This window comes from Cyprinus carpio, chromosome A23 (assembly GCF_018340385.1).
Source record: "Cyprinus carpio isolate SPL01 chromosome A23, ASM1834038v1, whole genome shotgun sequence".
Taxonomy (NCBI): Eukaryota; Metazoa; Chordata; class Actinopteri; order Cypriniformes; family Cyprinidae; genus Cyprinus; species Cyprinus carpio.
Window position 1 is genome coordinate 24,832,686 of NC_056594.1, and position 15,086 is coordinate 24,847,771.

A 15,086-nucleotide genomic window follows, 5' to 3' on the forward strand; every position below is an offset into this window, starting at 1 on the left:
ATCTTAACAAGTGAAAACATTAGCCATTTATAATAGCCAATATTCATTGTGAAAATATTTTATATGACTATACTACAAATTACAATATATTTTTCAACAGGCTACATGTGCTATATGTAACAATATTTTGCATAATAACTGCTAAATAAAGTGTTTGTTTTAATCTTTCAGATGTGCTTTTTCAGTCTTTCAGTTTTTCTGATGTTCTTGTTAAGATTAATAAAGCAATTATTTGTTTCAAGTTAGCCATCAAATAAAAAAAAGACCAAAAGAAAAAAGAGTATACATATTGAATATACTGTAGAGTTTATATATATATATTGAATGTATAATATATGGAAACAAACATAAGTAGTTATATCAAGATGGATATTGAACTATGAATTATTACATCTTATGATTACTGTAATGCATGTATTAGATGGAAGATTGTTTGATTTTAATTTCAAGTTCCAGATTAATGTTTACAAGAACTGCAAACCCAGAAACATGAATTAAAATTAACAAACTTTCTTACACAATAATTGTGTCTATATTAGACACAATTCTGTTCATGTCTATCATAATGGAGATTTTTAAACTGTCCTTCATTTTAATTCACTCTCCTTCAAAACTGATTTAATTTCACACAGAATGTCAAAGCTAATTTACGACAAGAAAAACACCCCCATTCATACATGTTTATTGTTACAAATTATAACCAGGAAAAATAAACTGAAACCTTATAAGTTCAACACCCTTAAAAACTCTATTATATTTTAATTACATCATCATAGGACACATTTTTTTCATAACCTTTTTTAATTATTAAGATTTTTATTTTTATTCTCTGCAAAATATCCAAATAATTTAATGCTTATCTGCTTCAATATGGATCTACCAGTGAGAAGCATTTTCACACTGTCTCAGTGGCAATGGCTTAAAGTGCTTTCCTTTTATCTGTGAGAAAAAGCTTTTTGTACCCTGGCAAGCACTTCTCTATTTCCAGCACTGTGCCACTAGTCTGGCATTTGACCCAGACTAGTATAAGCACTTATTACTGAACTAATAATCGTGAAAATCTGGAACAAATTAGATTAGGCAATGTTTTTGTATTAATAACATGGCTAATGAGCAAGTCAAATGTCTCTGAAATAAAACAACATTACACACCTGTTGCCTCCAACAATTCCAATACAAAACATTTCTCAGCAGTCTCGGTTTTCTTAAAACCCCCTTTAAATCAGAATTAATGTGCATAAATGCCTTGTGCTCTGGTGAAACTGGAAACACCCACAAAAGTTGAATAGGTTTATTACACTGATAGAACGAGTCTAGCTTCACTATCTCACAGTAATAACATTATCAGACTAAACTGGATTTGGAAATAGTTAAAATAAAATGAACTAGTCAATCGATTAACCATCTTTCTATGTGAATGAGTGGGTAGTAAAGGACTGTTGCTGAGTGCGGTTATCCAATCCTGGTTTGCGGGTCTCTTGCGTTCTTCAGACTCCCATCCCACTTTGACTCGTAAAAGAATCCTGGCTGGCAGGCCAGGCAGCAGCTAATTAGTTAGCTACTATTCGACAGCAGGCTTAACCAGGTCAATCCGGCCTGTGGTTACTTCAACATTTTCTACCCACACAGACCAACGCGTTGTGCAAACAGATGCTCTAGATCGCACACAATTTGGGCCTCTTTAGTGCAGTTTGCATTGCATTTGGGTAGTTTCGCACAGCTCCGTGCTACAGAAAGAGCTTTCCAGCAGCAGCAGACACCTGGATTTCAGCTGCAAAAAGCACATTGGTTTTCAAATAAAACTGCAGTTTGGAATAGCAGAAGTCTCTCAACCTGTGTGCAGAATGGCGAGGCCTTCGAGGTAAGCGCGTTTCGTTTGTCTCGTGCTCTACAGCAATCGCGGTTTCGCACATGACGCGATCTGTACGCGGGTCTCTCCATGTTTGCTAAATGCTAAGCGGCTAACCAGCGTTTTTCCGCGCGTGTTTACATTGCAGTCCAAAACAGCTGAAATCAACACGTAGATTCCCATCGCTTTATACATGTATAGATTTATTTTCATCGGAAACATGGCTGCATCGGGTTCTGCATCCGCAGACGCGCGCGTGCTAACCGCAAGCAGATAAAAAGCGGGATAGTAGCTCGCGCTGGTGACTAATTACTGTTATACAAAAACAACCAGCTAGCCATTATCGCACAGCATAATAAAAACATTCGCGATTACCTCGTCATTTAGCGAAAGTGTGGTGTACTAATAAGGTACTGCGGTGAAAGTTTCACGTGTTTTCCACAGTTAGCCCCGTGAGCATTAGTGGCGCGTGTGTGTGTGTTTGAGCAGCGCAATGCGCGCCATTACTTCACATGCACGACTTGAGCCATTTCTCCTGCTAACTTGTGTTTGTAAATAATGCACTTTAGGGTTGGGTCTGTTTTCAACCAGAAATTAAGGCCCCTAGGTAATCAACAAACGTGTTTACGTTTCACGATAAACATATATTCAATGCGCCCTTGTTGTTTTCGTAGCGTTTATATGAACCAACGAGCTCGAGTGACGTTAACACTGGCAACATGTTGTTTATCATCTGTCAGACTGTGTTTTTATTTAAAATGCGAGCTCTCTAGGAGCTTTGGGGGGATGTTGGACGCGTCTGTATTAAGTTATGGACTGAGGAGGTCCTCCTGTGGGCAGTGGATATAATCTGACCTGCAAGGCCTGTAGTTCAGTGCCCCTCTGCGAACACAAACACTGCTGCTATTGGCATTGCAATTAACCTACTCCAACATGGCAACCCTGTCTCCTCTGCCCCTGCAGGCAAGCTGCACAGCTTTAAATAAAAGGAGTGACAGCTCTGTTGCTATATGGAGGATGAATAAAACTTTTGAATAATAATATATCCGCCACCATTTAAAATATTTTATTGTTCATTCCACATTAAAAAGTACATTTGCAACGTAATGTACAAGAATAGGTATTTACATCATTAAATATAATTTTATGTTTATTGACATTGCATCGAAGCATATAAATGCATTATTATTGTGCCATAAAAATATTCATATAGATCGAAGATCCCTGTTGTGAACAAATTTTGAGGTCATAGATGATAAATGATTTATAAACACATTCTGCTGCATGTATGTTTGTTCTCTTGTGGGTCATTTACTTTCATTCATGTTCTTTGTGCACAGGAATAAAAGGGTTGTTGACTATGCACAGTTCCAGGAGTCTGACGATGCAGGTAAGCTCCTCTAATGCGAATATCCTGTTGCATACTTCACCCTTCTGTCCCACTTTACAGGGTTGTCACAGTCGGGAAATAACAGGGAATTTTTAAGTGTTTTCCTCCAGGTTTGGAAAAGTCATGAAAGTGCTTAAAATAAAACACGAATGGAAAATGAGCCCTAATGTTAAATAATGACACCGTTCTGCATTAATAGTTTTAGTAGATGCAGTGTTTTGAAGTCGTGCTGTTTTCTAACCTGATTCAACTGAATGACTTCATACAGATGAAGAATACGGAAGAGAATCGGCTCGACCTGAGAAAACCTCTGTAAAACGCAGGTCAGTCTGTTTGAATTATTATAATATTGTTAAATAGTAAATATGAAGTGTCTAAGATAGTAATTAAAGCAGAAATGATAAATAGTGGTTGTAAAAGTGTGATATTTCAGTTTAAGCACCACTGTCATATTTGCGTGTGTTTGTTTTAGCACTCCTCCATTTGGAATGCATACATATTCATTAGACTGTTTTATTTTATTTAAATTCATGGTGTCTGTATTTTGTCTGAATTATTTTATATCCCCTTAAAAATAAATGCTATGCATCTTTTCTTATGTAGTGATGATTCTCGAATCAAGGACCGCAAGAGTAAGTCAGTTTTTATTTTACTTAATAGTAAAAAATGTATAATTATTTTATATCAGGATTTGATATTTAAATACTTTTTTATTCAGTTATTGAATATTCTGACACATTCTCTCGTATTCCAGAGGATTTCAGTGATGATGACAATGACTATGGGGAGGATGAGGAAGAGGAGGATGATGGTGGTGACAGTGATTTTGATGCTAAAGAGGCCAGCAGGGGGAGACAGGCAACAGCTAAACGAAAAAGGCCTGCAGGTATTACCCATATAAACACTGAATGACTGCTTCATTCCTTACATAGTCATTCAGTCGTTTCTGACACCATTGATGGCTTAAGACACTTTCTGTGCATTTGGCCTTGTAATGTTCTTATATTTTAGCTTCTTCATTAAATTATAAATATATTATATAAATATAACAAACATAAAATATAAGTTAAATGAAAATAATGGCTTGTATTCTTCAAGTCTGTGTTATCTTAGAATCTTTGAGATACTTATGTATTTTTAAAAACCTTTTTGTTTGTGTTTTCTGTTTTCGTTTAAATTTAAGTTAAAGTTGTAGTAATTATGTTGTGTGTTTGTTATTTTTATTAGTTTTTAATATGTCTCTCTCTCTCTATATATACACTGCATTAGTTTGAATTATTTTAGCACATCATGTTAAACTAAATGAAAATAAGAAATGATGCTTTGGCAACAAGTTGATATAAACTTTTATATATATATATATATATATATATATATATATGTATCAGTTAAGAATTTTTAATTTGTTTTATGGTTTTAGTTAACTATATTAAACCTAGTGGCAATTAAGTAAATATTGCTTAAAGTTTTTTCTCAATTAAATATTCAACTAGTAAAAATGTAAACATTCCAAATAAGGGAAATATAGATTTGTTTGACTGTTAATCTCTATGTAATATGTATTGTAAATAATAGTTTAAATTTCATGCTTTTCTTCATTCGCTCTTTATGCAGTCAAAATGCAATTTTGTTCTTTTATTCCTTTTTACGTCAGTCTGCTCTCTGCTGTAATGTTGCCAATTGAATTAATTTGCTTTTATTCACTTAACTGCACTAAACCGCAGTAACATTTTCATGCTTGTTTATGCATTTTGCATACTAATTCATAGTTAACAAAATTTCAGCTTGTGTTAATTAACCATGCATCTGCTCTTTTGACGCACAGATGACAGTGATGATGATGGTAAGGTTGTGAGGAAGAAGGGCCGGCAGGTGCGCCAGGCTGCCACTAAAGCTGCATCTAAACAGAGGGAGATTCTTCTTGGGGACGGAGGAAGTGAGGATGAGGAGGAAAAGAAAGAGGAGGAGGAAGATGACAGTGACGTTTACACTGGGGGTATGAGGAGTATTATGTTAGAGACAAAATCTTTCAAAAACATTGACCTTCACATTTTAGCAAACAGTGAGATACTTGTTGATTTTATTTATACTTCCCTCTTCTCCTCATAAGATTCAGGCAGTGATGAAGACTTCACGGTTGAGGATGACGATGATGACAGCGATTATGGCCGACCCAAACGGAAGAACTCAAAAATGAGCAGGAGAAGCAAAGACAAGAAATCCCCAAAACCCAAGATAAGGGCTTCAGGTAAAGCCACCCATAATCCTACCATCAGAAAGGTCAACTGTAATACATTCAGAAATTAATCACTCCCTGCTTTAATTAATTAAGAACTTCCTCCAGATGCCTTTAATGGTCACAGTTACAGTAATGACGTCAATTATCTGTTTCTAGCGACCCGAGGGCCCAAGAAGAGGAGAGGAAAACGTCAGACGAAGGTGAAGAGAGTTGTGAAGAAGGCCTCACCTAAAGCCGAAGATGAAGATATCGAGAGCAACAAGGAGGAGGAGGAAGAGGACGAGGCACAAGAGGAAAACAGAAAGGAGTCGCCCGCCCCCAAGAAGACGCAGGATGACGAAAGCGGCGCCGAAGGAGAGGAAAACACTGATAACGGAGAAAAGGAGGAGGAGGAGGAGAAGGAAAAGGAGAATGAGAAAGAGGAAAAGGACGATGTTTCTGAGGAGGAAGCTCCATCAGGTGAAGACTGAGCTCTTTCCTGCTGGTGATCTTTTTTCTTAATGAGGAGCAGTAGAATTTATTTCCCACAATACTCGAAGAGTGTTTCGGATGTTTATGTCTCTCAGCTTGTAAATACCATATCTCAAAAAGAAATCTGTAAAGTATCATCAGACCTGTCCTAAATCTGTACGGTTTGGCCTAATCCCGAAATGCAATCTTTCATATTAATATTTATCAATTTTAGCTTTGCGACATTTTTGTACGAAACCGTACAGTTGACCTTCAATGTATAATAAAGGACGAAGATGATTTGCCCCGAAAAAATACAGGTTATAATGTAGGCTCTGTAGTTTACTTTTACGGGCAACTTAAAAATTTTTCCAAATGTATTTGAAAAGAAAAAAACTGCTTGTTTATTCCCAAACAAACCATTTTTTTTGTGACTTTTAATGTACATGATCTCATCCCAGCGGCGTTGACCGGTGAAACCACAGGCTTATAATGAACACATACGCTTGTCGTCATGAACTGCACTGGATTGTTGTGGCTGCAGTTCGGTCACGTGATTTTCTTGCTACATCGACTGTACGTTACATAGCTGTAGTACGCTACTTTCTCCCACTTCCCGTGCAGTTATTTCTTGATTCAGTCTAGTAAATCAGCTTTCTTCCGTCTGAGCATTTGAACTAAGATGACTTTTTCTATGGTTGTATTGAACCTCTTTTATGGTTGGCATGCTTTCATGTACGTGGTGCGAAGTACGTCGGTGGGCGGAGTCTCAGGCTCGGAGTGATGTCAGAAGTGAAAAGCTAGTGAAAACTTTAATATTGACCTCTGTGATGCTTCATGTGTGCATTTTTTAAAGAATATTTTGATGCTTATAGATGCCTTTTTAAATGAGCGGTCCGTTGAGCCATTAGAATGGTTAAAAACGAGCTGAATTCAGTGCACACCATCCATAGCTTTCTCAGCTGCATATGACTATTTTTATTGCTTGTATCTCCATCCTAATCTGTAGCCTTTCAGTCTATATCATAATTTATCCAAAATAAATGTGTTTTAATTACGCTATTCTGATTTTTGTAAAATTTGTTTTACAAGGAAAGAATAAAATGTATCTTTAAAGAAATCTAGTAGTTGATGACCTGTCCTTCTGTAAGTTGTAATGGAAATTACATCATAATGTTTTACTTAGCATTTTTCTGATTAAAGACTGGCAGCCAGGGGCTTTTCTTCAAGTGCTGGATGAATATAATTGAAGCACAGTTCTTACAGGTTTGAAGAAGATCAGAGAAGACTGATTTTGTGTTTGTACAGTCCTTAAGGTATCCTATGCTGTCTTTTATAACCAACACAGTACATCCCAGGACAGCTGAATATAGTCAAAAGTCACACATGCAATCAAAGCAATAGCTTGAGAGAAACACTATTTCTTTTACTCTTCATTTATTTGTTTTCGTGCACGTAAGATGCAAAGATCTTTCTGCAAAATTTGCTTTTATATAAATATAAAAGTTTGGCGATGACCTTGCATTTTTAGGAGATTTCTCAGCAGTGCACAATAAAACTAATTTCCGTGGTCATTTAAACAGGAGTTCATATGATCTGCAGATTTTGCAGTGGTTTCCTGCAGATTCGTGCAATTGACCATCTGAAAGCTGCTGCTTGGTTTGAAAGTGACTTCTGTGTAAGGTGTGCTTCATGTATTTTTACACTACTGATATTAGAAAATGGGAAAATTTTGCAGATTTTTACCTGAAATTTTGTTAGTTTTACTAAACCTTAAGTATGACAAACATTTTGGGATAATTCACCCAAAAGGGAAGCTTGTGTCATTTGCTCACTCTCATGCCATTCCAAACATGATTTCTGTCTTCAGTATGGAGCCCCACACATGCAGAGGAAGAAAAACAAATCGAATTTGTTCCCACAACTGAATTTGTTTCAGTTAAATCATTGCCACAAGTTAAGAATTTATTCCCTCTTTTCAGTAAATTGTAGCCATTTTGTACAAATTTTTTCCTTATGTTTAATTAAACCAGAACGAGTGAAGAATTGAGCACACTGTGGCCTCGATTTACAAAAATGAGAAAAAGGTTTAAGTTGGGGGAACTACTACTTTTTCTTCTTCAGTTTGGTGAATTATTAATTTGAGAGTTTGATTTAGTATTTAATTTGGTGTTAATGATTTTCAGTCTTGGGTAAAGTACAAAACGTCATACACTTTATGCCATAAATTACTTAATTCCCCTCCTGTAATGAAACATTTCAATACATATACCAATATCAAACTTAGCAGAAATGCATACAAAACATATTCCATCACTATGTAGAGTTTTTGTTGTTTGTTTACACAAATATGATAATGAAAGCACACTGACTGTTTACATTTGTATTGTTAAGTATTTCCAGCAGGTTATGACCCATGAATGGTCTTATCCAGAGTCGCATTTAATTGATTCAGTTGATATTACAGCAACTTTCTGTTCTGGTGCGGCTTTCTCTGAAGCAGGTGGAGCAGGAGCTGGTGGTGCTTCCACCATGGCTGCTTTTTTAGATGCTCCTGGATGGAGAACACATTGAGACATATACTGTTGTCCAATTTACTCAAACAGTATTAATATCACAATTTAAGTTTATAAATTATAACCATGTAAGTTTGTTGTTTTTACCTGTGAGATTTCTGTGGATGCGGTTGCACAGGATCATGCTGAGAAAGAAGACGAAACCGAGGCATCCGATGACAAAACCACACACCAAAAAAACTCTGTCCCTTTTTTCTGAATTGGCTAGAATAAATTTGCTCAGGGTTATTTACTTCCTTAGAAAATCTTTCTCAAATGTTAAAACAGGAGCCTAAGTACTTACTGATCCAACCAACACCTGCAACGTCATCTCACCCATTCCAGCAGTTGTCACTAAGACTGTTGTTGCACATCCTAAAGATAAAAAGAGAAAGTTTTACGTGTGTGTGTGTGGGTTTGTGTGTGTGTGTGTTTACCTACTTAACCATATTTTGGGGACAATTTTGTACCCAAAAGTGAGCAAAACCTGACAAAATCACCAAAAACCTCCATTTGGGGACGTCCTCATTTGTAAAACTGGTATAAAAATAAGATAAAGTTTTTTTTGAAATTGTAAAAATGCAGATAGTTTTTTGTGAGGGGTAGGGGTGCGTTATACACAGATAGTGTATAACTATCTGTATATAAAAACAATAGAAGTCTATGTAATGTCCCCATTTAGCTAAGTAAACATGTGTGTCTCTGTCTATCTATCTATCTATCTATCTATCTATCTATCTATCTATCTATCTATCTATCCATCCATCCATCCATCCATCCAACCATCCATCTATCTATCTATGTCTGTCTATCTATCTATCTGTCTGTCTGTCTGTCTGTCTGTCTATCCGTCTGTCTGTCTGTCCGTTCTTTCCGTCGGTCTGTCCGTCTGCTTCTCTTGGTACATCAACACAAAAAATAAAATAGGATCGGGAAAGTAGGATAGGAGAGAAAAACATTCTCAGAGATCCAACAAGACCTTTTCTACACCACACACAAGGCTGTGCATCAGCTTACATTTATGAGAGTCATGATCCAGAAGGCATATACCACGCTGGCCTTCTCCTCCACCGGCTCTGAGTGTGGGGAATTTTCAGTGTGGATTACAGGTGACCTGAAGCTGGATCTGAAGTGATGAATTACCTCTGTGGCATTTTCTGTGCTATTACTGCCCAGGCAGTGCTCTGATATGAAAGGGTCTGCAATCAGGGGGCTCACCAGAACACCGAGCCCAATGAAGAAGTGCAGTGCCTGGAAAGAGAGTGAAGACACAGACAAGAGACTCTGTTTAGAGCTGTCAATTTAAGGTGTTAATAAAATTATTTATAAACTAAATAAATAATGTATTTAATTATGCCCCTATCCAAACTGCATTCCCCTCCCTAAAACCAAAAGAAAAAAAGAGAAAAAAAAAAATCATATTTTGCATTAAAACTTTTTTTTTTTTAAATATGGTACTCAATTTTTTTTTTTGTTTGCTTTGTGACAATTAACCATATCACCACAATTTTCATTTTAGTTTAGCATTTATGTTCTTTTAAGAGAATTCCTATTATATAAGATATGAGACTGTATTTTAGAATTTGGAGGTAAAATTAGAATTACTGTTTTATTTATTTATTTACTGCTTTATTCTGTAATTAAATATTAACAGGATGCGGACAGGAGGAGATTTCATTTTCTTTTTGAAAAACATTTTGACCCTGTGAGATTTTAGACACTTTCTTGCACTTCTTGTTTTCTTTTCACATAATTCCATTTGAATTAGGTTACATATTTTTCCACTATACAGGATCATCACTGAGCAACAAATAAATAAAATAAAACAGCCTTTCATACCAGTTTAACTAGTTGAAGGAAACCCTGTAAATGTATGTATGGACTAGCACTTCTCCTGAGTGAGATACATGAAGACAAATGTCTTCCCTCACCTGTAGAAAGATAGCGGAGTCTTTCTTATAAATGGACACCAGTTGGATGTTTGCAATAGTGTCTATGATGCCCATCGCCAGGCCTGACACTGCCATAGCAACCGCCAGCAGCAGCACATTATAGCAAAGTGGGATGATAGCAAAAATCACAGAGATGATGAGGGAGGAGAAGAAGAGAGCGATGAGGGCCCTTAACAACCTGAGGACACAAGGAAAACAGCTTGGATCTGTTAATTATCTGTCTTTATTTTTCAGATTTTTACTTTAGTTTCAAAATATTGCTAATTACAACTGCTAATGTTTAATATCTGTAGCAGGTATCAAGACAGCTAAGTGAGCACAACACTTGATATTCAACAACATGACGTTCATCTTGCACTTCATGGAGAGTCTTAAATTATATTTTATTTATGTGCTTTCATGTGTCTGACAGCTAGTCAGAAGTAGTGCTGCACGATTAATCAAAATAAAGATATGCATTGCATGTTTCAGAGCGAAGTGCAGCACTGTGTTCTTACAAATAAAAAGAGCAGCTTAAAGGTCTCTGCTTTTATTTCCATCCAAATAAAAATCTGAAGGTTAAACATTTAAAAAAAAATTAAGATATTAAGACAGCCATAAATATTAGCATTGTAATTTTACAATTGCAATGTAAAATTAAATTATTGATTTTTTTTTTCTTAATCTTTTATTTTACAGTGAAATATTACAAAAGTGATAGTGATTTATACTGTTTTTATTTAGTAATGTTTATTTTTGTATTATATTTATTTTATTCTATTTTTATTTGTTTATAATAATAATTACAATAATAATCATTTTTTTTTTGTGATCATGATAATTTTTTTTTTATTTTTGAATTTTTAATTTAAAATTGTGTTTATATTTTTGTGATGAAATTTTGTGTCCTGTGGGTTCTGCAAGTGTCCATAAAATACAGTATGCATAAAGCTAAATCAAACAATTAATATGAATATTTTTAAATAGTTTTAATGTGATTTCAAAATACACTGTTATAACTTTCATTTTTTTAAAGGATTTTTGAAGTAAAAAAATGATTACATTATACAAATAAATACATGTAGGTGTTAGCTTCACCTTATTTATGATAAATCACAGCTCAAGGGTCACAATTTTCGGTGTGTTTGAGAGATATGGTGACAGTGAAAGCATATTTTACTGGACTGTGCTCAAATCACATCTGTTGAGGATGTCAAGAAATTTCAGACTGAAAGCTGACATGAAATATTGCAATAAATCTGTTAACCATGTTTAACCAAACATCTGAGATTCACAAGGCAAGGAGCAAACACTTGAAAAAAAGGAAAAGAGGGACTAAGAAGTGCATAAACTCCCAAGGCAGGAATGTAATAGACTCTGAAAGCCTTTCACTGTGTCTAACATCTAAACTGAATCTAAGCCACACAGTGTGTTTCCCAATGTGATGTGATAATCTGAACATAACTGGACCAATTATATCACATCAGCAGGTTTTATGGGACATTATGTCTGCATGATCACACCTTCAACGAAAAAAAAAAAAAATCCTAAAAGAAGATTTCTAAAGGTTGGTTATAAATACTATATTGCTGGCTCTAAAACTCAGTATCTATGGAATGTTACAGGTCATTGATTCATGTTTATTCTACAAAATAATCCAGAGAGCCAATGGGACAATCATTAGCTTAATAAATTTACAAAGTGTTACTTAAATATAGTACTTGTTAAACAATGGCTTATGAACCCACCCTAAGGCTTTGTTTGAAATATCAAAACCCATGCTTATAAGGTCCTGGTGAAGATCTGTATGTTTATATGTATGTCCCTTTAAAGCAATAAAGATTTAGGAATGAATAATGTAAATTCTCTCATCATTTACTTACCCTCATGTAGTTTCAAATCTGCATGTCTTTATTTATTCTGCAAAACTATTATTAAATAATTATTTGTTTTAAAATTCATGACATAAAACTCTTTATATTTCTATAACATATTACCATGTGTTATAGAATATTAGATATTAGCTGAGTATATTAATAAATTACAATTGACAATGAACATGAATAAATACATAAAGAAGTAAAACACAAAATAGAAACAGAAAATAGACCAAGTTCTAGTGAAATATCTTTATGATGCCTTTAAGTCCATTATTTTGGTGTGATTGAGTGGCATTTTCTCTCTGCAGATGATGAGGTTGAGGGTGGCAATACACGATTGAGTTTAATGTTACAGTATGACTCTTCCATTTTTATTTATGTAAAAACAATTATGTTCATGAAGGCCAAAAGTAGAAAAAATGAACAGTATTCAGCTCTTCACAATGTTAAAAGGAAAAAAGGTTATATAAAGTTATGGCATCATAGCTTTAATGTTTTTTGTGACTGGGTATGTTTATGCATAAACCCAAGTAATGATTAATACAATTCTAACAATATGGATTATAAATTCAGTATTTCTGTTACTTACTTAGTGGAGAAGAGGAGAGACATAACCTCAGCTGAACAGAGCTGCTCACACTTACATGTGTCCAAAAAAGTTAAAAGAGAGAAAAACATGTTTGTTTGGAAACAAGCTCCAATTTTAAAGTTAATTTTGTTTTTAAATTTAAGAATGAAATCATTTACCTGTTGAGAGTGTGTTGACAGTCTGTGTAGTTGACAAAATAAAACAAAGAACCCTAAACTCTAAAACAAAGAACCATTTCAGCATAAAAGGGTTCTTCAGGATGCTACGGTTCTAAATAGAACCGTTACTTCATGCATCTTTCTCTTTCTCTCTCCCAACACACACACACACACACACACACACACACACACACACACACACACACACACACACACACACACACACACATATACATAATATAAATTACAACTACATTTATTGTAAAATTCACACATTCAAGGACTCCCAAGGTTCCATGGACCTACAAGACCTTCTCTTGTATATAATAACAGAGATGATTTTTTTTCTTGCATGTAATGCTTCATTACTGATATCTTATTGTAACTTGCAACTTTTTGGATGCATATGTTGAGCTTCATTGAGTTCTGTAAAGTTAATATTGTTATACATTGAATATTGTACAGTGAGATTACGAGGAAACATATAAATTGTTTCAAAGCAAAACTTTAAGTTCTTAATTCAAAAATCAAAATATGTGAGCCTGGACCACAAAACCAGCCATAAAGGGTAAATTTTTTGAAATTGAGATGTATACATAATCTGAAAGCTGAATAAATAAGCTTTCCATTGATGTACTGTATGGTTTGTTAAGATAATACAATTTTTGGCCGAGATACAACTATTTGAAAATCTGGAATCTGAGGGTGCAAAAAATTGAAATATTGAGAAAATCACCTTTAGCCATGCCTTAGCCATGCATATTACTAATGTTAATACATTTTTGATATATTTACGGTAGGAAATTTACTAAATATCTTCATGGAACATGATCTTTACCTAATATCCTAATGATTTTTGGCATAAAACTGTTCCTGTGGCTCAGTGGTAGAGCATTGCATTAGCAGCACAAAAGGCCGTGGGTTCACTGAATTTTTGGCTATTGCTACAAATATACCCATGCTACTTATGACTGGTTTTGTGGTCCAGGGTCACATGTTCTGCACCAAATCAAGCAATGGCACTACAATACAAAGTGTTCTCAAATCTGCATATCCTGGTAACCTTTCGGGGACCCATTTGGGAGTTTGCAGGAACAGACATGCATATTTCTCCTAGCAACAAAAACCTTTCAGTGACTGTCAACAGCTGAACCAGGATCCACTGATGCAGCTATTTTCAAACATTTCAACTGAGCTCACACTCACATGCATGCTGATTTCTTCCTTATAAAATCTGATTAGATAACAATAGCCAGTAATGCTGTGAAACCAAACAGAGAGAGCGTATATAAAATGACTGTCTAAGATCTTAGAGGAGAGGAAGCTGATGACAGGTGTGTGTTTTTATAATGGACATTGATTAACACATTTAAACACTTTCTCACTTCCCAAAGCTAACCCAAAGTGACTTATTGGAAGGGTAATTGCAGACTAAGACCTCAAACACGTCTGACATCTGAACGAGGATGTTAATTTTCAACATAGCTATCATTCTGTGAATTGCAGGATGTACTTTGTGATTATGGAGCTCTGAGGATAAGTAGTTACATTTATATCTCAGTCATATGGCAGCATAGAAGTAGGAGGCCTCATTTGTCTCATCAGCATGATGCGGCTCTGAAGCATCAGAGACCAAGTAAAATTGATTGCAAAATAATTGTCCAACAGAGGCTGCAATCTGTCAAATCCATAATTATTATTAATGCATCGCACTGTTGTAATCAGATATTGCATATTGCATTTGCCTTGCAGTTTTGGCATCAACTGCTGTACTAAAAAACACAACGGGTTATTCATTTCCCTCACCAAAAAGTAGTATACTTCAAGTTCATTTTATTAAGTATACTCAAGTAAAGTTCAAGTATATTTTTAAGTATACTTTATGCAGCAAGTATACAAATATCAGTGTTCTAGTAGTATACTTGTAAGTGTACTGTTTCAATACTTCTTGGGACTAAATTGGCCCACTTTCTAGTATATAAAAGTATACTTTTAAGTATACTTTAAGTATAACAGTAGCAAACCTTGCTTATACAACTAGTTTA

The 15,086-nt window shown here is 35.0% G+C and overlaps 2 protein-coding genes across 3 annotated transcripts; one reads left to right on the forward strand and one right to left on the reverse strand.

Moving 5' to 3' along the window:
• The first annotated feature begins 1,420 nt into the window (after positions 1 to 1,420).
• On the forward strand, positions 1,421 to 7,048 carry LOC109084992 (nuclear ubiquitous casein and cyclin-dependent kinase substrate 1-like). 2 transcript variants are annotated; one of them, XM_042713720.1, is made up of 8 exons: positions 1,421 to 1,861; positions 3,190 to 3,239; positions 3,508 to 3,562; positions 3,843 to 3,871; positions 3,994 to 4,125; positions 5,065 to 5,235; positions 5,347 to 5,487; positions 5,635 to 7,048. In XM_042713720.1, exons 1-8 carry the CDS (start codon positions 1,845 to 1,847, stop codon positions 5,946 to 5,948), a joined length of 909 nt encoding a protein of 302 aa, XP_042569654.1. In that variant the 5' UTR covers positions 1,421 to 1,844; the 3' UTR covers positions 5,949 to 7,048. The 2 variants fall into 2 exon arrangements, with proteins under 2 accessions (XP_042569654.1, XP_042569655.1); XM_042713721.1 differs by having other exon boundaries at positions 5,350 to 5,487.
• A 1,727-nt stretch (positions 7,049 to 8,775) lies between these two features.
• Positions 8,776 to 12,194, reverse strand: LOC122135150 (major facilitator superfamily domain-containing protein 4B-like). Its single transcript, XM_042713747.1, has 4 exons — positions 12,163 to 12,194; positions 10,415 to 10,613; positions 9,539 to 9,734; positions 8,776 to 8,858 (listed from the first exon to the last, which is right to left on the reverse strand). The coding sequence occupies exons 1-4, from the start codon at positions 12,192 to 12,194 to the stop codon at positions 8,776 to 8,778; spliced, it is 510 nt and encodes a 169-aa protein (XP_042569681.1).
• Between the last annotated feature and the right edge of the window lie 2,892 nt (positions 12,195 to 15,086).

Excerpts from the sequence above, each read along its gene's own strand:
- LOC122135150 (XM_042713747.1), bottom strand. The coding sequence starts at position 12,194 with ATGGGTTTTGATATTTCAAACAAAGCCTTAGG. Across the intron at positions 9,735-10,414 it reads ACTCCGCTATCTTTCTACAG|GCACTGCACTTCTTCATTGG; the intron begins GTGAGGGAAGAC and ends CTCTCTTTCCAG. Across the intron at positions 8,859-9,538 it reads GCCGGTGGAGGAGAAGGCCA|GATGTGCAACAACAGTCTTA; the intron begins GCGTGGTATATG and ends TTTTATCTTTAG.
- LOC109084992 (XM_042713720.1), top strand. Across the intron at positions 3,872-3,993 it reads TCGAATCAAGGACCGCAAGA|AGGATTTCAGTGATGATGAC; the intron begins GTAAGTCAGTTT and ends CTCGTATTCCAG. Across the intron at positions 5,488-5,634 it reads ACCCAAGATAAGGGCTTCAG|CGACCCGAGGGCCCAAGAAG; the intron begins GTAAAGCCACCC and ends ATCTGTTTCTAG.